We start from the raw sequence: 26,955 nt of genomic DNA, 5'->3' as shown, positions 1-26,955 counted from the left end.
AAATGGATCACCTCCTTTCTCACCAGAAGAACCCAGAGGATCCACCTTTCACCTCTGATTCCAAGGAGATCATCTGTGGTGTCCCCCCAGAGCTCATCCCTCAGCCCCACGTTCCTCAATGCATATATGCCCCGCTGGCCAACATCGTCAGATCCCACAGTCTCAACATAATTTCCTAAGCAGACAACACCCAACTCATCCTCTCACTCACCGACAACCCCCAGAACCAACTTCCACAGATATATGACAAACATCGTCGACTGAATGAAGAACAACTGCCTGCAGCGGAGCACAGACAAGACAGAAGTACTGATCTTTGCCAACAGCAGCAACACATGGAACGACTCCTGGAGGCCATCAGACCTAGGACCAACACCCATTCCCTCTAACAACCCCAGAAACCTTGGAATCATCATTGACAACAAGCTCACCATGAAATCACAGATCAGCGCTGTCTCTTCGGCCTGGTTCCTCACTCTGCCCATGCAACATAAGATCTTCAGGTGGCAACCCCTAAAACAAGGTGCCCCATGGCACATGCTCTCATCACCAGCTGACTGGACTACGTCAATGCCCTCTACATTGGAGTCATTGCACACCTTCTACAGAGACATTAGACCATACAGAATGCTGCCGCCAGACTCATCCTTGGCCTTCCCCGACGAACCCACTTCACACTCCACCTCAGGAAACTTCACTGCCTCCCTGTACAGAAGAAATGCCAATTCAAGCTGCTGACACAAAAGGCTCTACACAACCAAGGACCCGCATACATTAACCACCGCCTGAACTTCCACCAACCATTGAGTAGAAGACGCTCCTCCTCCCTTTCACTTACCAATACTCCCTGCATCTACAGAAGCCGAAGTGGAGGATGCTCCTTTTCCCACATCGCAGCAAAGACTTGGAACAGCCTCTCCACGCACCTCCGGACCTTCACCGTAATTCTGAATGGCCCTCCAGACCTGGCTGTTTGAATAAGCCTCCGGGGCCTGCAAGCGCCTAGATACCCTACTGGGTGATTAGCTGCACTTTATAAACTCTGATTGATTGACTGATTGATTGATTGAGTAACTCTTTAAAATCAAATCACTCTATTTATCCCCCATCCTCCAGTCACTTTATTCTGCATTGGGTGGGAACTCTGTCAAAGAAGAACCCCTACTGTGAAGGTCAGAGCCCAGGCCATTATACAAAACGATGAGTCCTCCCCTTTACATCAGTTTCCCTATCCTTATATGTGCCTTAGGCTCCTTTTCCATAGGAATTTACTGTTGTAAAGAGCAACAAGGATACAGACAATACTAATTTAATATAATAATGTTTATAGATTAACTTTTCTAGCTCATTTTAAAAGTGTTGATCCAACATGTGTGCAGGACAAACCTTTTCTTTGACACCTCAGCAACCTTTCATGACCACTTCAGTTGATCCTCGATCAAAGTATGAAAGGAATACTTTATTCATTATATAGAAATGATGAATGATGAAGAACTTACTCAAGAAAACAAAAGAAAAAAATACTTCTACATTCTTTGGGACCACCAGGTCTTAAACTATGTCATAGAATGGAAAACAGGTGAGACCACCTTCTGAATTTAATGTTTTTATTAATAGACTATCTCACTTAGATGAAAGGTTTTACTGAGCTTTTCAATTGTAATATTTTTCAGAGAAAACAGGAACCAATTTACCACTTTTCTGCTCTAGCCCTATTATGTGCCAATTGTGTAATTTGCACGATGGGCTTATTAGAGATCAAATTATTATGCATGTTAACAATGAAGCAGGACAGAAGAGTTGTGGGTTCATAGTCGCTCACAAATGTTAGATGTAGTAGCAGTGGTTTGCAAAGCAGAGATTTCATCTAAGTGCACAAAACAACCTAATCTCAACATTGTTCAGAGCCCTCCTGTTCAATGTTCTATCTAGCTCTCTTGTGACCCCTAGCCAAAATTGGGCAATCATGGAGCAGTCCAAACCATATAGACAAAGCCTGCATCTTCAAGAGCCTACCTGGGGTACCTAAGATAAAGTGCGCATCATAATATTCAATCTGTGTGGTGTTAGATAGGTCTGGTGTATGTAGTTGAGTTCTGTATATTGGAATCCTGTATTTCTAGAGATTTAATGTATATTTCTAAGAGTCCTGTCTCGTTCTTTACCACTGAATTGTCTTATAATTTCCTCTCATGTAGCTCTCAATGTTGGTAGGTCATCTGAAATCATTGATATCAGTGTCCTATAGGCCCATAACGTCAGTTTAGGCCCCTTCCAAAGGTACACATGATCTGTACTGTGTCATTGGTTCTTGGTTAGGATTTCCTAAAGCATGCCATTGTGGCCGTACTACGGCCCCATACTCCAAGAACTGTGTGTCTGGTTTCCGACCATGTTCATCATGCCCCTGAGTGTCCCTATGGCATATGTCTCCATTTGTGACGATCCTGCCTCTGTCCAGTACTGCAAGCGTCTTGTGAGTAGTCCAATCAGATGCAACGTTGGAGCATACAACAGTCTATAACTAGTTTTCTTAACTGCTCGAGTCCAGCAGCACAGCGCCACTGTGAGTAGCTTGGGCCTCCGAACAGCCTTAAATTTCACACCCATTAACAATGCCACCAATGCTCCTTCCTGATGCGGGTCTCCGAACTCACCTATCTCTACTAGGTTCTCACCTGCGAGCCACCTGGCAGGCCATTGTAGATTGGCGGCCAGGTGCTACATCGTATAGTCTGAGATGCCCAGTTCTCCATCTCTCGTGGGATGCTGTAACATCCATAGAGCCACCCTCTACCACCACCCCATCCCATATCAGTTCCTGAATTGTAGTTTTGAAAGATTTAAACCAACTTTGCGTGACCCGGGACCAAAGGTTCGCAAAATAATAGAGCCCTAACAGCAATATTACCATCTTTGATAAGGCTATCCTGGCCATAATGGATAGACTAACATTCGCCAAAACGCAGCACTACCTCTCGCTGTACACAGGGCACTTTTGTGGTTCCCCTGTCTCATGTCTACATCTCAGTGATAACCTTTTATTCTCAGATATCGAAGGGCCTGGGGTTCCCATTTATCGCTCGATCGAGTACCACGTCAGGAACTCACCGCTTATCAGGCGATATTGGGAAGGCATACTTTTCCCCCAGTTTGTATGTAACCTGCAAACTTCACCCAGCTCATCTAATAACCTCATACTCCAGGGTATTCCCATGTCCGCCTAATGGATGTATAAAAGTATGTTGTAAGCATAAAGAAAAATGACACACACTCTATTTCACAATGGTATGCCCTTCCTTGTGCTCAAACTGCACTCCCTTAGGAATGTTTGGTCTCTGATACACAAAAAATATTGAATGGAATAACACCTAAATTGGCATGAAAGTACACCTTTATTTGAGAAAGTCTTTGCATGGTTTGGTGAATATTAGCATTTAAAAATGTTTTGGGGTGGGTTTGAAAGTTTGAGATATCAGAATCATTATTCTGTGGATGGTCTTCAAACACAAATTCACTGTCCAGCAGTGGAATAAAGTTAACAAATAAGGAAATCCAATCAGATTTTGAGTCTGTAGACCCAAAGCTGATCCCACCATCCTGAAGCAGCAGAAAACTCTGTTGCAGTAGCCATCACTGGAGAGCCACCGACGCTCCGACCCCACTTCCTGATTAAAAGAGTTAAGAAGTCATAAGGTGGTAGGGATTGCATCTCCGGACACCCTGGTTCAGGTGGGGCTCCCCAAAGGGACCTCCCATTAGAACAGCATAAAAAAGTACATTTTCTGCAGAAATCGTAGTCCCTGAGGCAGGGTACACAAACCCACACTGACACACGAGACATCCACAAACCATGTAAAAGGTACAATAAGGGAACATGAGTCTTGTGGGTTTGTAAACCCAAACTGGGTGTGTGAAACAAAAAAAGAGAGGAAGTCAGCATTCACTTGGCCACCTGAAGACCATGCACATCAATGAGTTGGTCAACGGGTTGGGTGAAGGTTTTGGCCAAAAGCTGTGAACAGCTGTGGTTGACCTGGCACAAGGGGTAGGCACAAAACCTGGTCTTTGACCTTGTGGGGATTGCCCAGTGGTTTTGATGCCGGCTTGGTCAAATGCCGGTGCTTTGTGGCCAAGCCACACTGCACACTGCACAAGGCAGAAGGACAAACTGGGTCTGTGAAACAAAACAACAAAAAGAGGAAGCCACCATCTACTTGGCCACCTGAATACCATGCACATCGCTGAGTTGGCCATGGGGTTGGTTGCAGGGCTCAGCTGAAAGCCATAAACAGCTGTTGTTGACTGGTCACTTGGGGTAGGCACAAAACCTGGACTTTGACCGTGTGCACTTGAGATTGGCCAGTGGGTTTTGTGCAGGGATTGGTCAAAAGCTTGGCATTGTGGCAAAGCCATGCTGCATAGGCAGAAAGCTGCAGGGGGTTGGGTGCAGGGCTGGTATTGACTGTGTGCTCAACCTGCCACAGACATCCAACCTCTACTGCCTGTTGCTCGCTTTTTTGTTTTGGTTTCACAGACCCTAGTTTGTGTTTGCCAAACCACACTACTTTGTGGACCCATACTCCGGGCCAGTGGAAGTATGTGATTCTGCAGCCGCAGCATTTTTCACATAGTAATGGATTTGCCCTATAAGCCGTCATCTGCTGCATAATTTGCAGATTTTAACCCCAACAATATTTTTAGCTCAAACTAATCAAAAGTTACCAAACATGCAGCAACGCATGCTGCTGTGCAGCGGAAGGAACTTTTCAAAGGTTGACTATTCACCTTCCAGTTTCATATTGCTGTAGTTGGGTGTTAAACTAGTACTAATGAGGTGAGAGTTACCGTGTAAAAATTACAAAAAATGAACTGATAATGCATTATTTAGTAAACCATGCTACATAATTTGGTCCTCCCTTGCTACATAATTCTAGTAGCCCTGATTATAGTCTAATAACGTACATCTGAAATATTCTATAGTTAAGTCGTGCACCAAATCCAGGGGAGCACACAAGCTTATTAAGACGCTTTTGTATAGCATATTCTGGGGAGTGAAAGGGGTGCTCCCTCTGCATACCATTTCTGTGCCTCCAAGCATCTTCTACCCCCACCCAGTTCCTCGTCTATTCTCGGAAACCCTGTGCTTCCCATATATTCGGGGTGTCTGTAACTGGGTGTGTGGACGTATTTGGTGTCATGTCCACCACACAATTGTAATCTCCTCCCAATACCATTGGGGCGTTTGTGCCCTGGGACAATGGGTGTCAATGACTCGAGGAACTGTGTCTGGCCCACATCTGGAGCAGACGTACAACCCATTGTTACTTGTATCCCGTTGAGCCTCCCCTTACAAAGACATACCACCCCTACCGGTCAGTGCAAGCAGTAGTGGATTCAAATGGCACCCCTAGATTTATCCAAATCAGTGTTCTCAAGGAGAACAGAGAGAACCTCATGGTATATAATTAACCTCTCTACTTCCTTCTCAGCTTTATCACTTCCCCTTCGACCAGGCGTGTCTCCTGTAGAATTGCTGCGTCTACTCCCCTTTGTCTCAAGTAAACCAGGGCAGTGCCTTAAACATAATAATATCTGCCACTTGTTACTACTCATTCTCAATCTAAGAAATAATGACATTTTCTGGTTTCTTGGCAGACTACAATGTGTATCATGTATGCCTGGTGGGAAATGTATGACAGATCAAGTGCAGCTATGTGATTTGTTCACTAATATATGGCATTGTGTATGGTGTTTTGCAGGTGTATTTTTCTACAAACGCCACCCAGTAAAGCAAGTCGACATTTTAGGAATTGTGGTTGATAAAAGAGAGAAAGAGAATTTTTACCGCTATGGAGGTAAGAAATCATTTGTCTAATTATGCATCTCCTCCACGGCTTCAAAGTAGATAATGTTTTAAAGTACCTGTATTTTTAATTAAAACATATGAAAGAGCAACAGCAGGGCCACCAAATAAGAGATAGATATAAGTGAATGAACCAGAACTTCTTTTCCCTGGGAACTACCCTGGGTAGCATTCCACTCCATTGTTTTTTTTTAGCTCGTCAGTGATATCACAGAAGACCATCTGTATCAGAGTTGACTGTGCCCCGAAATAGGAGTCCAAATAGTGGCGGCTGGCAGGGAACGGGGGTGGCGCGGTCAAGTGGGGAACAAAACATTTTTTTTTTTTAAACACTTGCCCCCTCACACCTGCCTCGGTCTCTCCTCCGTCATTGCTGACAAGTCCTGGAAGCACACAGGCTCCTCTAAGCTGATCACAATGCTGCAATGCAGCGTTGTGATTGGTCTGAGCACCGTGGTTCGGCGCTCAGATGGAGACAGTGAGCCTATGTATGTTCCCCACCAGACTGTGTATTACAGCGTCGCAGGGAACATGCAAAGTGCGCATGACTGCTTGGCCGGGCCAAGACAGCCAGCCAAACCATCATGCGCACTTAGAGTGTGCATGAACCACTCCTTCCAGGCTCTGACACCAGCCCCGCCGTGCCCTAACCCAGCCCCGTAGCAAAGAAAAATTAAAAGATAATAACCTTGTTATTATCGTCTTATTTTTATTTTTTCTGCTCTGAGGAGCAGTGGGGCGACGCTCCTCCGCCTTAGCGGAGGAGCCGCCCCTGAGTCCAACACAAATTTCCAGACCATCTACTATTTGCACATGAACACAGGCCACACTATATGGTTTTCAGCCGTATGGGTCTCAGCAGGGCGGTCCAGCCCTAGCCCATGACATTACTCGAGAGACATGAGACGTGACCTGGCATTTTATCACCATTCCCAGTGGTTCGAAGGGTTCTGTAATGGTTTTGGATTCATTGTTTTCTCCCACTCACAGTTTTATATAGGTTTGGAGATGATGTATTACAGGCGTTACATAGAGCTCGGTAACGGGTGCGTTTAGAATTACACCTGGATACGAGTCTGAATTGAATTGAGTATGAATAAAGTAATAAAAAGATAGCAGAAGTAACATTTGCATCACCTGGAAGGCAACAAATAAGTTGAAGTTGGTTACATCAACTTTGTGCCAGTCCAGCCCCTCCCTTTCATCTCTCACCCTTGGTTTTTCTCTAACATATGCTGTTTGTTCCAAGAGTTCCTGCTTTTACTTTCAGGCCACTTGCCAGCTCGCCACGCCCTTCCTCCACTTCAGTCAAGGCTGGCACACACCAGCTTCAGTGTTTGTTCGATTCCCTGTTGAAACATCAAACTCTGTTTCTAAGTCCTTATCTAAATTTAAATGTGATTTCAGTCATTTGCGATTATGTTATAAAATAATTTAACAATGGGCGCTGTTGGGTACTTAGAAAGCAGACTTTCTTAAAATAAGCATTTTACCAAGGTCTGCAATCTATTTATGTCAAAATATCTTTTGCAAATAGGCACACTAAGAAAACAAGATGAGTGACTCATACCCTCCTATTTCAAAATGTTGATCTCACTGTGATTCAATCAATTGTTAAGTGCCAAATAATAGAGACGAGGTTTTGAAATCAGCATGGAAAATGTCAGATATTTTTGGAGGGGAGAAGAGCTAGAGATAGCCATGTGAATGTGCCCTTGAATTACTTTAATTACGTTAATCATGCCATGGTATGGCAGCCATTGCAAAATGTGCAGTGTCCTTGCTTGGTATATGGGATAAAGTACCCCCTGTTGTAAATTATAAACTTATTGTAAGTCACCAAGGAGTTCCGTGACCATGTAGAGGAACAAGGCCAGTAGCCTTTAAAAGGTCATGGAACTCCGAGATGACTTGCAGTATTCTGATAATGTGCAACAGGGTGTAATTTATTCCGTATAATACATGGTCACATCATCACCTTTCCCACAAACCACATAATTGGCTCGTTGATCTTTCTTATAATAGAGATAAAATGTTTACAAACTTGAAGAATATAAGTAGCATCTCTGTGCGAGAAAGTAGTTAGATATTTGTTGAAAAAAGATACAAGAATCAGTTTAATACAAATCAGAGCTTAAGAAAAGCACTGTAACTTGCAATTTGTAGAGATATGTAGAGAGATTATATATTTTCTATATTTATGTAGGGTGTGCAAAAATTAAACATGTTGCCATAATTAACTACTTTCTGCTTATCACTGTTCATCTAGAAAAACAGACCAGAAAACGTAAAGTCATTTTAAATTTTCGCCGTTTAAACTGCAGCTTTAATTATGCTAAATGTCTAGTCCTGCCTTTTACCCTCACTCTTCGCTCTGGCAGCAGGCATTGTGATGTCAACGCAGACATTAGTGCTGGTGGTGCCAAGTGCGGCAATCTTTGTTGGCGCCCCTCCTCCAAAAACCTCCTTCTCTACGAATTCACTCACCACCATGCTCCACTAGTGCCCCTCGTCTCTCCATGGCCCCTCTCTCACATGCATTTCATTTGTTTTACAGCGCTACTCATACAAGTGTAGGGTGTCAGAGCACTTTCCTTCACACTCACATTATCCAGAGCCAATGAATAATACTGTGTAAATCAGTCATTGGGAGCTGTCACATAAGACAATGAGGATTACAAGGTTAGTTATAGGAGTAATATGTTACCGGTACTAGCAGGCGGTATATTTCGAGTGTTTGGTCTGCAGAAGCACAAACTCTGGATTTAAAATGTATCACAGTGGTTCGTTTTACTAATAAGAATGCATTTCTACACAAATTGACCCTTTAAGTAGCATTAGGATAATGAAATACTGGGAAAAAACATAACATTCTAACCTATACCATGCGGTTTGCATGCAGCTCTTTTTTTTTTTTTTTTTTTTTTTTTTTTTTAAAACCTTTATTGACAGTTCAATAGAGAACAAGTATGGGCCTACAACCCCCCGGGGCCGGCCGCTAAGCAATCAGAGCAAAAAAAAAAAAGGGGCAAGTGTAAACACAGGCAGCACATCGGGGAGCAGAGTCGTGATGCTATTACTGTGAACAGCGTAGGTAGGGCACCAGGAGAAAAAGGTTTTCGTTTTATAATGAAACGAGGCAGAAGGATCAGGTGCCAGACAATTTTCAAACAGCAATTCCAGGTATGCAGAGTAATAGACGTAAACGATTTACAGCAATCTATTAGGTCAATAGCGCAAACACAAGAACATCAGGATGAGGAAGAGTATCATAAGCAGTTGCGCCTGCAGTCCCCCGCCAGAACTCCCGGAGAGCACCCCGGAAATTGTGGTACACATGGAGCGGCAACGAGTCATAGCAAAGGAGGTGTATCACGCTGATCCCAGAAAAAGAAAAACAAAAAGAATCAGAGAAGAAAAAGGAGGCCATGGAAAAAGAGATAAAAGACGAAAGAATCCCCTCCCCCAACCCCCCACCCTGCACCTCTGCAGATGAGTACGGCCCCCCCCCCAGCAGTGTGCCTGTCGCCCTGGAACCAGACCCGAAATATAGGAGAAGAGGGAAAAAGAAGTAGGAAAAGAACCCCACCAGACGGGGGGGTGGAGAACGTATTAATAAACTGGAGGAGGGCCTTCAAAACATACCCCCGGCTTCTCCCTCCCGCACGGTAAGTTTCCCCCAAAGTGAACAATAAACAGCACAAAAGCGATCTTCTCAAGAAAGATGGGGAGCACTATGCACCTATTATGCTGTTAGCTATGCCAGGAGAGCACGCAACCCCTGAGCCCGCCCGTCCACTAGATGACCACCCCTGAAGGATCAGCCTTATCCCTGACCACTCTTTGGAATTCTGCCCATGCCTACCCCTCGACCCAGCACCATATCCGACGTTACAAGGTAGAGGATTGTCCAAAAACGTCCGAGAAGCGACGCACACAGATGGGGTGGAAGTCTCTGAGCATCAACACAGTCCGCAGCGTGGAGAAACAGGCTTCCCAGTGCTGCCCCAGGATATGCACTGCACTCAAGGTCCAGGAAGGCAGAAGCAGCCAAAGCAGACAATAGTTGCTGGAGTTGTCCCTGGGTCGCAGGAGGGCACGTACGGGACGAGGCTACCACATCCCACTCAGGTCTAATGCCTCCGGGACAGATCAGGCCCTCAGCTGGACGAACACACTGTAGCATACTGGCCTGAGTGTCCAGCCGTGCACCAACCTCAGGGGTGGCCGCCAAAGTGTCCTCCTGTGCGCAGTGTGGGTAGTCCCTACGTACGTGCGGACAGGCGGGCCGCCATTGCCCCAACGCCGACGCCACACCGTCGAGCTTACTCCCCAAGACCCGGACACCATGAATCAAGGAGGAGTGAAGAGCACCAAGGGCCTCGAGGAGGTCGCCGTACCCCAGCACAGCTCTCTGCGATCGCGCCGCCACACTCCCAAAAGTCGCACTCTCACAAGCCCGCTGCGACCCAGCGGACAGGATGGTAGGCTTCATCGCAACAAGATGGCCGCCAAGTATGCCCGACCCTCACCGGGGCCGGGACCCTGGGACAAGCGTCTCGATGGCCACGTCGCTGGTGACCGGGTTCCGGGGGCAGGCGAAAAGTTATCCGTTGCGTGGTCACGGGCAACAGTCGTCCCCACTACGGACCCGCTCCCGTAAAAAGCCAGGGGCGGCCCGCAATGATCAGGGCAGGATACGGGCGGCAGCCGGGCAGCTCACCATCAAAGGCAGGGGCAGCCACCGGAGGATCTGAGAATTGCCCCCACGGGCATGCACTCGGACCGCTACACTTGACAGTAGAAACGACCACGACGAAATGTAGGCCGAGTTTGGCACCGCTCCGGCGGACCGCCTCCGCCCAGTCACAACAGGCCGCTGTTGTTGAACTGCCACCCGGCCACGGCGTCCACCTGAGGTCCCGGCTCCAGGGCAGCACAGGCCGCAAAGTTCAAATGCTCGTTTCTCCGGCGATACCGCAGCCAGAAACCTCGGAGTCACGCAGTCGGGTGCCACTCTCCTTCAGAAACACGACCGCGTAGCACAGGTTAAGGATCTCGTGCAGGATATCCGTGCGGGATGCGGAGGTTCACGGAGCCGGGAGTCTACGCTGCCGTCCCGGTCGCCATCTTGGCTCCTCCTCCTGCATGCAGCTCTTTGATGGCAGTTCACAGCTCACTGCTATATTAGGGTTGTAATTTATGAACTGCAAGTAATAAAAGGATCTCTGTAACAAAAGCAGTACCCTACTGAGCAGTCCATATAAAATACAGTTTGATGATTTGTGTGGTGCACGTTCTTTACAGCAGGCATATTACCCTCTGCGCTACGTTATCACAAGTGGAAATTACCACTAGACAAAACTCTGATCTCTCACGAGAAGGAACATTCATCACCAGTTATTTTTCGATTTTTTATTGTTGCCTGAAAACTGCTGCGTACACAAGGGACTCTGCTGAATGTGCTTTTTAAACCCAGTGTTAATTCTAAACACGGCGCCCCACGAGATCAGCGCCAGGTGCAGCGGCACCGGTCACACCGCACTAGAGTTGGCCCGGTGCAACATCTGCACTCAGCTATAATAAGGTATTACAGTTGAGCAGCTATGTCATTGCTTTTATACAGGCATCTATGTGCATCTTAAGTCACATATAATAAGGAAATGTGAAACTGGGTTTCATAAAGGATCCCAGGATCCCATATATCATAAAAAGTATTGTTTGATCAGCTTTCCTTAGCTCTGTGTCAATCTCCATTTTCGCTGTTTGACATCCGCAGTGGGGGGTAATTCACTTCCCAAGTTCAGGGTCTTCCCTACGAGATTGGTACCTGGATGTTTTTCAGCTAGGGGTTTACTTGTCATTTCATTTTCACAGCATTGGCTGTGTGGTTTCACAGGAAGGGATGCCATTGCACAGGGCTTGAGATGATCATTTGAGGATTGGATTGTGTTCTTTTGAATGCAGATGTTTCGGTGTGCTGGTCTCACATTAAACAGTGGTGGTGCTGACGCTCTTCTCAGTTCCCTCATATATTTATCATAATTAAGGCTCCCTGTTTTCCGTTTTTACAGACTTTTGCACATAACTACAGACAGAAAACCATTTATTTTCTTGTCTGTATTTATTTTTAAATGTGGATAAAAACGGAAATTGGGTGCTTTTTGAGTGATTCTAAATACACTTCACCATGACTGCCAGGCCAATGACTGTGTGTATTGATAGGTAAGGGGGTTAAACAAGAAAGGAATGTGTGTAAAGAGGCTTAAACAGCAGTAAATATGCACAAAGCTGATGCTGAAATGTGCATATTTTCATATAAGTGCATTGATTTATCTTCTGCGGGTGTTCATATCACTGAAACCTGGCAGGCATTCAAGCATGCCTGCATATTTATTGGTTAAATAAATGTGGAAAATATCAGTTTCAGCTTTATTTTTTTCCCAAAATCCCTAATAAATATAATAAAGTTGACAAAAAATAAATATGGATAAATACAGACGGAAATTTCCCAAAAATAAATACCATAAAACCGGGAGCCCTAATAATCCCGAGCCCTGAATAAATACCCGTCAAAAGCAGGACTTCGAGGTGGTGCATTCGGTTACTTCATGGAAAAGGCCCGCCACTATGTTTTGTCCCTCCAGATTCCAGAATGAAGCTTGTTGAGAGGGGATTCAAGAATCAGACTGGAGAAAACTCCAGGTCCTTACAGGAAAAACAAAGTGCATAAACAACTCTTAGGAGACAGGCAGTATAGTCCTCAAGGCTTCAGGAGGCAATCCAAGGTTGAGGCAATGGCCAGATCTGGCTACGCGCTGTATCTAGGGAACTTTACTACACCCTGAGCTGTCTTCCTAGTCTGCGTATACAATGCTTACCTTGGAACAGGAAGGCAACCTATTCAAACCACTTTAGATAGGATTACAGAACCAGAAGGTGCCCCTAAGTCCATAATAATAACAAACTGCTGGTTTAAATGGCAAATAAGGTTACAGGACTTTTAACTTGTGGGGAACTCATCCATTCACGAAGCCCTCCAGTTAGCTCCCTGCAGTGAAATGCTCCACCTAGTGGGTTTGTTATATGTGTAAATGTTAAGGGGCTGCCCCCTTCCACCTCGTGTGGCGTTAGCTGTCTCATTAGCCACGTTTTTCAAAAAATCGTGATAAAAATATATTAATTTGTATTTTTGTTCAGATAATTTGGGGGAAATGTGTGTGTGGGCAAAGAACAGATTCGCTCTGAGTTCGAAGGCGAGCCAACTCTCTCCCTCGAGAGTAACACTGTGATGTGAATTAGTCGGAGTCAGAATGGAACACCTAAAGTTGAAGGGGGAAATGGGATGAGAGAAACAGAAATATCCAGTAGCATCCTTCAGATGAAAACACCCAGTGGGAGGAAAGAAGGATGGCTTCTCCAGCAGCGGAGATGTGAGAAAATAAGTATACAAGGCCAGGCTAAAAGGAAAGTAAAAAAAAAAAAAGCAGTAAAAAAAATGACATGAATGTTGCATCATGAAATAGCCAATATAGATATTTTCAGTGTCTCCACTTAGTTCCACAATCATTCCTACCCTCAAATCAGCTGTGGGGGCTGGATACCTATAGCCAAAATGAGCACAGAATAGTGGAACCCAGTGGATTAACGGGGAGGGTCCAAACCGTGATTACTTCGAACCGGTGGTTCCTAGTGGCTCCCACTGGCCCTCGTTTTTGGGGACTGGCACTTAGTTTCCCTCATCAGACTTTGAACCCGTGCATGAAGAGAAAGACGGAAAAATAGCGATAATGGGAGGAAAGCATGGGGTGAAAAAGAACCTGCAAGAGCGAAATAAAGGTGCAGCGAGTGTTTGGTGGTGGAAGAAAGAGGCATGAGTTGGAAACCAGACTACGCAGCCTGGGTATTCGTCAATCCAGACATTGATCAGCACCCTGTGTGGTCTTCTGAGAAAAAATGTGGTCACTGGCTCTTATTAGTTTATAAATTATGCACTGGGTCCAAATCAAGTAGGGGTCTTCTGTTGGAATCACGCAGAAGGTAAAATTAAGAGAAACCCCAAACAACCAAACCAACAGAAAATGCCACATCATTGAAAATTCCTGTTTCCATGCAGAACTGTCTCACCACTCTCATTCCACATAATGTCCCAAGGCGAAGCTGTCACCGCAGCCAATCAGGAGAGGAGTGGCTGCAGTGAGGGCAGGAGCCTGAACCACACCCATTGCACTGCTACAGCTTCACAATGACCAGCAGCTAAACACAGGACTTGCCCTGCACCTGGGACAAGAGACTAACGCGGAGGCTAGTAGGCTTTGCTCAGTTGAGGCTTCATCTAGAAGGGTAAAAGACATTGAACTGAGTTGCTTTTGATCTTGGCGAACATTTGTCTCTATATGCACCTGTGCCTGATCAATGCCTATACCATATACCATGGTGTGTTGAGGACTATAGGCATCAAATATCTTCCCGTGTGAGGAAAGGGGGCTTGGTGAGGGATGTAGTGCCTTACTGTTAAAACTCAACTTAGATTGTAACACTGTATTATTTTTTCATCTAATGATGTTGTATTAAGTTCTGCTGTGAGATTAAAGGTGCTTACTTTTTACATAAAAGATATACACTGTGCTGAACAATATATTATTGTGCCTGTTGGATCACTATTGAGCTACCCTGAGAGTCAAGTCAAGAAGGAGTTGCATTTAGCCCAGTTTGCAGAGTCATAGATGGACGGACCCCAGGACACCAGTGGCAAATGACCTCAACCTCCACAATTGGTGCCCAGCCACCCCTGCCCGCCCTCTGCTCCATCCCTTCCAGTTGGGCTCTCAGAAGGATGGCTTTGCCACTCAGTGTACGGTTATCCATATGTGAGGTCATAATGATCCACACATTGTACTATTTATGGGAAACCCCTGAAGAAATCTGTTATAAAGCTAAACGAGTGCTGCCACTAGAACCATGGGCAAGCTACAACATTAAGGATACAGCGGCACATTTACCAAGTAATCTGATGCATTAGTAATCCAAAATGTAATCATTACTGATAAACAATAAACCATTTCAGACACATTGAATTCATAGACTTAGGGCAATTTATTATTCAGTCGTATATTTCATATAGTGCTCAAAAGATCATCAAACTGTGTAACAAACATGAAAAAAAGTGAAAAATTTGTATTCAAATGTACAGTGGACTCGGAACTCAAAAGTGTACAGAGAAGAAAATGTTCATGGAGTCTAACTGTTTTGGAGTTGAAGGTGCGTCGACCTTTTTAGGTCTCGCCTGGCGTTAGCAGCGCGCACGTGCTGCGCTCGCCATGCGAGGGCCTTTTGGAATCAATACGGATTCCAGATGTGCACGCAGACGGACAGAAGATGTGCACACGGGGACTGGATGCTTTACTCGCGGCGTGAGACAGACACACTATTTTTCACACTGGCGGCGCTTTCGCTTGTTCAATATGTTATGCTTTTAATAAGCAGTGCGGCACAGACGACATGCTGCCCTGCTCACTAAACGCATCAAATATTGAAAAAATAGAGTTTGCGGCACCTTTCTTTTATGCGGCACCGCTCGACAAACTGTTGGGAAGTGTTTCAGTATTTATTAGAACAAGCGTTTGTTTCTTTGGTTCCCTACTGAAGCAGATTGAGGTGAGAGAACTATGAAGCGAAATGCCTATGTTTGCACACCACACAGTTAACGTATTTACATAATTATTCTCACCGTAATATGATTGAAGTAATGTACCATTAGTATTTTGTTAATCATGTGTTCCAGACCTGCCTCAATGACCCCACCTGACAATTAAACATAAACAGAAAAGCCATGCTAAAAAACATGCAAACATACTTTCTTTTATTTGAAGTTCTTTTTAATCTATCGTCTCAGCGGATTTGAAGAAATTTAAAACGATAAAAAAGTACCGGTATTTTTCTCGGGGCGCAGAGGCAACCCCCTGGTTTTACCTCTGCTCCGATCCTACAGCCTTTCAGAACCAATTAAATACCAGTTCAACATGCATGTCAGCACAGCTCTGCAACCTTCTCCCACCCTGCGGACTACCTCCCGTTGGCTGCACCGGCCTCGAGTCACAGTGTGCGCGCGAGGTGCAGCGTCCGGAAGCGTTGAGCATAAAATGAACAAGAACTGGTGCCGACGACACACGAATACTGAGTGCGCCAGTTCCGGACAAGGACTTCCCAACAGCACAGTGGGCGAAGATTAATGCTGAAGTTCCGCTGGCATATTACATTTCCTACACAACATAACATTGACATCTCGGTGACATTTGGGCGCCTGCAAGATCCCGGCAGACACAAGATCCATCAGGGGAGGCAGAGCACTGTGCAGGGCTATCTCTGCAGGTGAGCAATGTATTAGCTTAGCAGGCTCCTGCTAGAGCCAATGGTAGCCTATGGCAGGATCTTTCACCACGGTCAGTCCGAAGCTCTGTAGTTTCTTTTGCAAAATGGTACTGTATTGGAATATTTGTGTAGCGCTTAACACACCGCCTTGAGGCCTTAAAGCACTTCCTGGATGGTCAAATAGGAGGCTCTTCCCTTTGTATGCGTGTGCGTACATGTTACCATTTTGCAGGTGGAAAGTTGGAGATTTTGACAAAAAAAATCGGTAGATTACATTGACGTGCATTGATTCAGAGGCAATTTCAGGTGCAAGACAGGTAAAATAAACAGATTTTTGGCTTGAAAAATTGTAGTCTCCGGACTAAACCGGGTCTGTTGACATGTATGTGGATGGACACTGTGAGTTTATAGTGTAGTCTATGGGTCGAATTAAGGATGTGAGTGTGAAAATCAAAGATTCTGAATGAGAGCACATTTTTCTAGAATCTACCTTAATCAGCAAAGTTTTCTTTTCTGCTGCTCACCTAGACGTCAATTCACCAAAATGCCAGGGGTAGTGGAAGTGACTTCCTACACTCTTCGACCTTAATGACATCATAGGTTGTGATATCATATGACTGTCGACTCTAAATCTTCCAATAAAGTCATATTATATGACCTTAATCCTGATGACATACCAGTAATTGACATCACTGAATTATTATAACTGCACGATTAATATACACAGCACAGACAAATGGCTATTTGAAATATAACCAAAGTTGAATTGTAGGAAGTGAGCGAAATGAGTGCACCAGACCTCTTCTAAAGGAGTTGAGGTGGAGGGAGGTTTGAAAAAAAGAAAGGGGCAAACGTGCTTTTTTTAAGGTCAAATTTACAAATCAATTTGCAAAAAAACGAATAGCATTGTAATAGTACCCAATAAAGATTCAGGTCTTTACATAGAATGCCAAGCTAATGAAACCTTATGCTAAATAGTAGCTGACCCCATTTGTCCTAAATGGATGGGTACCTCCACATGCATAACAAGCATTTGCAATGCAATAGGTCTCACATTTACGAGAGTTTAAGCTATTGGCATTATGAATGACAATGCCTTTTATTTGGGTTTTCAAAAGCAACACATATATAAAAGGTATTGTGATTTACAATGCCAATAGCTCAAACTCGCGTAAATGCGATACCTATTGCATTGCAAATGCTTGTTAAATGATTTGAAGGTCATAATCAGGGCTGACAAAATTAAGAGCACTAAGGGGCTGGAAATAAAAGAGTAAAGAACTAATTAGAGGATAGGAATAGGCGGAAAGCACCAACAATAAATGTAGGAAATTGAACTTGCAAAAATGTCTTATAGAAAATTGTTCTGGTGGGTTCTGGCAGTGCCAAAGGCGCGGATGATGTGCAGGCACTAGAAACACAGAAAAGGGGGCAATTATTAATAATAATAATAAGAAGAAGAAGGGCCTAGGTGGTGCTGCTGGGTGAAGTCTCGTACTTGCGTTGCTCACCAAATGCTGGAGCAGGCTGGTCTAATTTAAAGACCATCACATAAGTCTCTAGATGAGAAAATCAGGAAGTGGCAATTAATGAAAAGGTATATTATAATATCATAGAGGTTAAATTATGAGGTACATGTACATAATGGCACACATAAAACTCATAGGATAGTCGAATCACAACCTATAGATTGAAAGGGGTATATTGAAAGGAGTAAAAACTCCTTAAGCAACAAAAATTTCAAGGGGATCATTAAATTGCTCCAGGAGAAGCACAGGGAATAGATATAATATTACACATGGCACTTGCTGAAACAGAACACCAAGAAATCAATTGGGGGCGACATGAGTCCTCCACATCTGAATTTGTAGGGAGCCAGGAATGTAAAAGGAGTCATTATGTAGGGCCGAAAAATCAATTCTTTGGCCGCCTGAAACCTGCTTGAACCAGGATAAGCAAAGAGGGTCTAGCCAGGCGTCGACAACAAAACAAAGGGTTGGAGTGGCGCTGTTAAAATCAAGTAGCAGCCTGCGTCAGAAAACAAATGAGGACATCACTCCGTCCACTGTGAGCCATGAGAAGAGGGGAGGGGGTGGTTCCATCAGGGCAGCAGCATTCTACACTAACTGATGAGGATGGAAACCCTTACCGGTGAGTCAATGTAGATATAATGTGCATAGTCTAACAGACTCAGACGTCTCCAACCAGAAGCTCGTATGGTACTGTAGCTCACCAGCTACCTCCTGAGTAGCTCACCTGTGTGCAGCCCAGCTTATTACATTAGAAAGCTTTTGCTTGGTTGAATTATTATACAAATTAAAAAAAAATGATACAACACTAATATTAGTAGCTCTCAATGCGTTTCATTGAACATAAGTAGCTCTCAGTACAGAAAAGTTTAGAGACCCAATCTGTATTGAATCTGGGCGTTTATTACAAAAATATGTAATTGTGTTTCAATGAAGGGGACTATTTGTTAAAACATTCTGAGCTGTGCAAAGCAGGTGTTGACAACTCTGGCCACAAAGGGGTTGAAAGCCGGATTTAAGTCAATATAAATACCAACATTACAAACTGCCATGGCAGGGTGAGCAGGCTAACTCCTAGAGACCAGAACACATCGTTCAAACCAGAACCGTCCGAGGTGGTAAGCAGGCTTTCCGTTTTGGTAGTATTAAGCTTGAGAATATTGGTGGCAATTCTCTGTTGCACAATTGGTAGCCACTTGGCCAAAACCTGTCGATCCTTACTGATGTTTTGTGTACATTAGAAATATGATCAGCCAAATATGAGGTGAGTGTTGCCCACATATATGTAGAATAAGGCCCATGACTGATGAAGTAATTTGGCAAAAACACAAAAATCTATTAGAGAGAAAAAACTACTATCTCAAATGACAATAACCAGAAATGTTAGCTGCACATCATCCTCAATGGTACTGGTCATTATCCAATACTCGGATATCGCCCTCCTTAGCTGCATCGCATAGTTTGATACTCCGAAGTTTCTGAAGACTTCCACCGTGGCTTTGGACGTTAGCACAGACTTCATACCTAGCATCTATTCAGACTACAGCACCACTAGTTAACCTTCACCCACTTCGCCCTCTCCCAATAGCCACAACGTCCCACTCCAGTCAAACTACATTAAAACAACAGCACACAAACTGACTCTCCACAGAATGACTCAGCTACCCATACAAAATTATTCAAGCAAGAGGTGTGAATATGTGACTTTTATTTAATTACAGCACCCTTACTACGAACAAGAGCACACATCTCTTGTCCACTCTGCGACATTATCTGACTTGACTTCGAACTTTTGGATTACTTGCATGAATGATACAAAGTCTGCATACCACACTCTCCATCTCTCTACCACAAACACTCTATGCAGCTACCCTATTCTTGAAGAGCTCAACATACACACTAACCCCAGTACTGCAAAGCATTCTTCCCAGAACATTTACTGTAATGGATCACACACAACTGGTTGCTCTGTGTTCACAGAACCCACAGACACATCCTATTAACACATTTTCCAGAGGTAGATGGCCAACATACAAAGATCAATCTGCCCAACCAAGCTCAGAAAAAAAAAATCTCACCACAGTAAGCCACCTCCTGTATATCATATGCAAGCTGGTCTTCCTGATCTGTCGGTCGCAGTCTTTATTGCAAATTTTATATCTGTTCTCATTCAAGACTTTGACCTTGACTATTTTGCATATGTGAAAAACGGGTTCTGCGCATTCTTCTTACCATTTTCTAAGTGCTTGTAATACAACAGCGTCCACCTCAATAGAACATAAAAAACTAGTGGGAAGATATTTCCTTTATCCACAAGCAGTTGCTTAAATGCACACTTAGTAACTCAATCAACTTTGCCTTGTTCTAATACCTCACTGTGATGATTTAAAGCACAGCTCCTAAACCATTGAGGATGAACATCTTGTATCATCCAGCTAAAAACAATATCAGACTTATTGATGGTTTTCTTTATTTTAGCACTGATCATCACGCCTCCTCCTGCGATTAGATTTTCCGGGGCGTTTCCAACCTCTTTGGGGTAAAAGACAAACACTTTAAACATTCTCCACAGATCCTTCCCTTCTTAAACCAACGACATCAGTGCAACTTCCTTATCCACAATAAGGCCTCTCCCCAGCACTTTTCATAAAGAAGCCATGCATTCAAATCTCTTACCATCCTACATTGGATTGAACAGAACAATTAATCATTCCTTTCAAATCCTGACCTTAATGGAACCTCCTTGTCCCCAACTGTAGACAAACGTGTTAAAATCTGGAGACCTCTGGGTGGGGGGATTTTGTTCTTATTGTAAGTGACTGAGATCTTGTTTACTTGGGGGTGAGGGGTAGCTCATAGAGGGGGGAGAGGGGGAGTTTGCGGGCCTAAAGTTTGAGGGGTGGGAGACGGACCTCTCCTGATCCAGATGACAAAGTTGGTCATATTGACCCGAGGGAGAGTCACTTGGGTGAGTGGGGAGGAGGGTGGGGGGGAATACGATGGTTCGTTTTGAAAAAGCAGGAATGTATTGGTTGCAGCCATTTTGAGGGGGGAGGCGGACACGGGGCAGAGGGATGACCACTGCACGATGGGATTTAGCAAGGATGACAGCTAATCAGACCCCATACTCTGTTTTATCGTGGAATGTCAAGGGGATGGGGAGTAAGGTCAAACGTGGATTGGTAGCGTCGTTCTATAAACAGCTAAAGCCGGACGTGATTCTCCTACAAGAAACGCACCTGAGGGGCACGAAGTGTAACTTTCTGGGTCGTAGACCATACACCACACTGGCACATGCGGGGTTCTCCACTGGGGCAAGGGGGGTTGCCATATTAATAAGGAAAAATCCGCCGTTTTGTATAGAGCGCACTTGGGAGTGACCCTAATGGAACATATGTGGCAGTACAGGGGCTTTGGGACAGACGACAGATCACCCTTGTTAGTGTCTATGCACCCCCCCGGTTACAGAAGCAAACGATGGACAAACTGGCGGCCATTCTTCTTGAAGCCAGTTCCCACACCCACATTATCGGAGGGGATTTTAATGATGTGATGGATCCCACATGGGATCGCACGACAGCCCAACAGGGGGGTCCCAGGGAAACCCCAGTCAAAAGGTTCGCAGATACACTGACACTCACTGACCTGTGGCGGAGACACCACCCCCAGACAAAAGCATATTCCTTTTATTCAGGGGCCGCAGGGCCTTCTCTAGATTAGATTACATATTCGCCCTGGCGGGGGAAGTAGGGGAACTACAAAGGATTGAATACCTCACCGTTATGGCTGACAGTAGGGGCTGGAACACAACAACAATCTTGGGAATGGAAATTGAACTCTTGGGAGTTACAGGACCCACAGGTAGCCCGCGAGATTAAAGTGGACACGGAACTATATTTCCGGGAGAATGTGGGGTCAGTGGATTCCGCTATTGTTTTGTGGGAGGCATATAAGACGGTCCTTCGGGACAGAGCCCAGAATATTATTGCACACAAGAAACGCAAGGAGAATGAGGAGAGAGCAAGAATTGAAGCCCAGCTCCTGCGGGCTGAATCGCGAGTCATCATAGGTGACAACCCCGGCCAGTTGAGAGGGCTAAAGCTCCTGCAGCAGGAATACCTAGCACTAGCCAAACGGGATACGCAACATGCAATACAGGCTATGCATAGAAGACTATATGATGCAAGTGATAAAACGGGTAGACTGCTGGCATGGCTCAGCAAGAAAGAGCTTGAAAGCAGATGGGTAGCTCGAATACAAATGGAGGATGGTACGATCCACGTAACCCCAGATGCAATAGCGCACGCCTTTGCGGGATATTACGAAGCCTTTTATGCGAAACGCCCCCTTGCGGACGCTGAGCAGATTCACATATTCTTACAATCTATACAGCTCCCACGATTAGAGTCTAATGAGTCACAAACGCTGGAGGCAGGACTGTCAAAGGAAGAAATCGTAGAAGCTATAGGTCAGATGAAAACAGGAAAGTCCCCGGGTCCTAATGGGCTCCCGCCGGAATTTTTCCAGCAAAATGGGGCATTTTTTAGCACACATCTCTTGCAGATGTACCTGGAGGCGAGGGAAACGGGTGCACTTCCCGAAGATCTCCGGACGGCCACTATAATGGTGATACCTAAGGAAGGGCGGCCGCCACAGAGCTGCGGTTCGTATCGTCCCATCTCCCTCATAAATATGGAGACTAAGATTCTGGCCAGAATTTTGGCTAATAGACTAACTCGGGTCATTACTGGACTTATTCATAGGGACCAGTCAGGCTTTATGCCTAAGACTTCGACGAGACTGAATCTCAGGCGAGTTTCTAATTGGTTGGAAATGGTGCGATACAGGACTGACCCACATCTGATACTGTCCCTTGATGCCGAGAAGGCGTTTGATATGGTCCACTGGCCGTTTCTTATGGCCGTTTTGGATAAGATGGGATTTGGCCCGGAGTTTCGGAGGTGGATAGCACTTTTGTATGAAGGACCGTTAGCGAGGGTCAGAGTCAACAGGGCCACGTCTAGGAAATTCCCAATAGAAAGGGGCACTAGGCAGGGCTGCCCCCTTTCCCCGCTGCTTTTCGCAGTGGTTCTGGAGCTCCTTGCATATGTTATTCGAGCGCATCCGTACATCTCCGGCTTTCGAGTGAACAACGATGATGACCGTGATGAGCGCATTTCTCTGTATGCTGATGACATACTGCTATATGTCACGCGTCCAGAAATGACACTCCCCAATATCATGTTGAGCTGTGAGGATTATGGCACGTATGCAGGGTATAGAATTAATTGGGAAAAATCATGTGTTTATCCGGCAGGGCAGGGTGTTGGAAATACTGTTTATCCTAGCCGCCTTCAAGTCGCACCCACTGGGATCAAATACCTAGGTATCTACATTACGCTGGATAAGCCTCTGGCCCTTGGGCAGAACCTCTATAAGGTGCTAGGGGAATTCTGTGTAGACGCGGATCGATGGGCCTCACTACCTTTGACACTGCTTGGAAGAGCCGCACTCTTCAAAATGATAATCTTACCGAAATTTTTATATGTCTTGCAAAATACTTATCACTCTATCCCAGAAGAGGTGTTCACTAAAATCGATGACATCCTGAGAAAGTTCCTATGGGGAGGGAGACCCCCTAGAGTGGCCCTGGGGAAGCTACAATGCAACCAATACAGTGGTGGCATTTCCCTGCCGGATCTCCGGGCATACTACTGGGCATCCCATTTGATAGTGGTCAATGAATGGGCATTCAGAGATAGGGAACACCCCGCATATGCGCTTGAGCACACGCAGTTCCTCAAAAGGACGTATTCCCATTATGTTTATGGAGGCGCTGAAATCGCAAAATTGCTGCTGGCCACTCAAATTGTGATACTGGCGTGGAAAAAGGCAGAGAGGCGAATGATATGGGATGGCAGGGTGTCCAAGGAAACTCCGCTCTGAGTGGAAACACGACTCCAGGAATTTGCCAAACTGAAAGGTTTTCAGAAATGGGATTTGGTTGGCATATCTCAGCTCAAAGATATAATATATCGTAAGGAGCTAATGACGTTCTCACGCCTCCAGAGTGAGTACGAAATGAATAAGACACAATATTTCAAATATCTGCAATTGAGGCATGCCTGGCGGGCACAATCTATCGACATGGAGGGCCTCCCAGAATATGCCCCGCTAGAAGGAAGGCTCCTGATGGACGAAATTGGGGGGAAGGCTGTGTCCTGGACTTATAGGACAATCATGAATAACACACCGGACCACTTGCGAAAACTGAGATCGCACTGGGAGGCGGACTTGGGGGATATAGACGACCTGGATTGGGAGATGGCTTTGATGCATCCTTGGGAAGTAGCTATTAGATCTAGATTGCGCTTGATTCAACTCAAATATTTACACAGGATATACTACGACAGAGCTCGATTGCATAGGATAGGCAGATCGGAGTCACCCACCTGTCTGAAGTGTAAGATCATGGAAAGGACCTTCTTTCACACTGACTGGGGGTGCACACAGCTACAGTTGTATTGGGGCGCACTGTTGAAGGAGCTGGAACTTATATTGCAAGACTCCGTATCCCCAGACCCGTAGTTTATCTTGCTGGGAATACCTACAGAGGTAGATCTCTCCAAAGTGAAGTTGTTGTTGCTCCAGTTGGGTTTGGTGGAAGCTAAAAGAGACCTGGCAAGGGCATGGGGTGCTGCGATCAACCCAACGATAGAAGAATGGCGGAAAGGTATGGACATGTACATGCTGGGGGAGAAAACTACCTATACAGCGAGGGGGTGCCCTAAAAAATTCTGGAAAATATGGAAGCCGTGGCTAAATTATTATGGTCTTGCACTCACGGACTCGCAGTAGGATGGGGGGGGACACAGGGTAGTTGAGAGGGTGCGGGAAGGAAGATCTCGTTGACAGTAACTACTTGAAGTCATTGATACCTTATGTGCTACTATTGCCGGACTCTGCTATGCCTGTATTGAAAACAGAAATGAGATGTTTTGAATATCTGATGTGGTTTTGTAATGTACCGAAGAAAATGCAAATAAATACATTCCAAAAAAAAATAAAAACATCTGGAGACCTCGAACACATTGACTAAATCATTGGGTAAATCAAGAAGTTTGGATTTTATGTGATAAACATACAAACGCAATTCTGCACAATCTGCACGGATTATTTGTGCTCTTGCTCTACCTGTGCCTACCCTGTCTTTGCCTTTATTTCATTTAATCCCCAAGCCTAGGGTCCTGCTATTTGTGTATGCAAACTGTTCTCCTTAACTTCATTGCTCTCGTGGTCATACCTCGGTAACGTAGGCAGCACGGAGAAAAAGGAGGTACAGTTTGGAAAGTTATGTTTGTTTCCATACCTTGTCTCCATTTACAACCATTCACTCTGAAGGGGATGTGAATTGAGAGATGGTGCAATAGCCCCATGGATGATGTCCATTGAGAGAAAGAAGACTCCACCTAGAATTGACTTCAACACTTCTCGTACGTTTGTCAATCTTGGTATGTATAAGCTGGTTCTTTAAGTTCTGGTTCCCTCTAAAGTAAAACTGTCGAAGAGATACCGGCTGGGATGCAGTATTAGGAAGGGTCTAGTGTTTTCTTATAATTCTGCTGATGTTGTTCTTGTTTTGTCCTCATCCTCTCAGAAGCAGCAGTTTTAGGGCAAGATTTATTCATTTCTGGCTAAAATTAATGGACTCATTTGCTTTGTGAACGTGCAAAATAGTTGTTTGGTGAGTAAATCTTTTGATTGTCCTCTGCCCCAAACTGTAATCTTTGCAATGTTTAGTTTGCAAATACGTGCTGTTGAATAAGTGTACTGTCCCAGTTCTATGCCCCACACCACTTCACCATCAATCACATCCTGGTTTCTGTGAAACTTAATTTTACACAACATCCCAATCACAATATTGCTCTGTGTTTAGCAACTCACCTTAAAGATGCTTCTCGTTTAATAAAATGTCGTCTGTAGCTATTTGGACTTAGGTTCACCTTAAACAAATACCCACCAAAAATTGCTAAAAATATAATTTTAGTACTACTAAAACTGCTTCTACTACTGATGGCAGCACTTCTGCTGGTCTCACTACTCTTTCAAGTACTACTGTACTAAGTCTACAGCTACTTTTTTAACAGGAGGAGGACAAGTATTGTTACTTTATACTCTAGATCCAATGTGAAGTGCATGTGGTGAGTTTGAACTTGAAATGTTAACCTGATTTCATTTGCGCCACCGCAGTTCACGTTGTAATCTTAAACAACAACGTTAGTCGCATGTTTTCAGCCAGCTATTATGTATTCAGCAGATATCTGTGCTAATAAGAGTAATAACATATTGCACTAAATAAAGAAATACATGTGATCCAGTGCTACACTTAATCAGGGGTCGATACTCAATAACATTTCATACAAATGGCCCAAACACATTCACCCAACTCATGAAATCCCTGTTGCGCTGGGGGTCACGTTTTTTTTTTTTGATAGCAAACTTTATTGCATTTATAGTTATCAATGCCAACACAAACTTACATCGGTAGCAGAGCAATACATTAGTCAGATGAAGTATAGGCAAAATATCAAGGCTGATGCTCACAAAAAACAGATAGACCATTTTATGAGGACTAGCATTATCTCTCACGCAATCGGGCACTCTCGGGGGAAGGAGATTGAAACATTTACCCCATACTCTGCCAAACATCTCAGGACAACCTCTGGCTGCAAAAAGGGGCTCCTCCAAGGCTCCGCACCAATCCACCCCCCACCTCCAGCGCCGCACAGTGGGTGGTCTGGCTTGGGACTACAATGCGGCAATGTGCCGTTTCGTCACCGCCGTTCTCAGTAGGCGTTTATTTGCCTGGGATCCGTCCAGGCCATCCAACACCCCGAGCAGCAGGCGCAGCGGATCATGGGGGACCACCCAACCCAGGGAGCCCGTGAGCTCCTCTTCCACTCCCCTCCAGAACGGCTCAATAACGGGGCATTGCCAGACCACATAAAAAGAAGTCCGCAGCGGTATGAGAGCAACGCGCGCAAGCTGGGGAGGGCCGCATATTAGCTTTGTAGGGGGTCAAGTTTTAATGACGTTTTCGGTGTTTTCTTTTACATGTTCGTATCTAACTTTTTAAATACATAACTGAACCTGTATATCAACTCTCTCCTCTGGTCGATGGACCAATTA

At 44.9% G+C, this 26,955-nt stretch overlaps 1 protein-coding gene across 17 annotated transcripts in view; it reads left to right on the top strand.

The window, feature by feature from the left end:
* STN1 (STN1 subunit of CST complex) overlaps nucleotides 1-26,955 on the top strand; it is a 480,640-nt gene that overhangs the window by 221,504 nt on the left and 232,181 nt on the right. For all 17 annotated transcript variants that reach the window (XM_085606821.1, XM_085606864.1, XM_085606874.1 and 14 more), the window contains one exon: nucleotides 5,763-5,858. In XM_085606821.1, coding sequence (XP_085462947.1) covers nucleotides 5,763-5,858 — 96 coding nt within the window. The remainder of the gene's footprint in view (nucleotides 1-5,762; nucleotides 5,859-26,955) is intronic.

This window comes from Triturus cristatus, chromosome 1_2 (genome assembly GCF_964204655.1).
Source record: "Triturus cristatus chromosome 1_2, aTriCri1.1, whole genome shotgun sequence".
NCBI lineage: Eukaryota > Metazoa > Chordata > Amphibia > Caudata > Salamandridae > Triturus > Triturus cristatus.
This window is presented reverse-complemented; position numbering and strand designations above follow the sequence as displayed.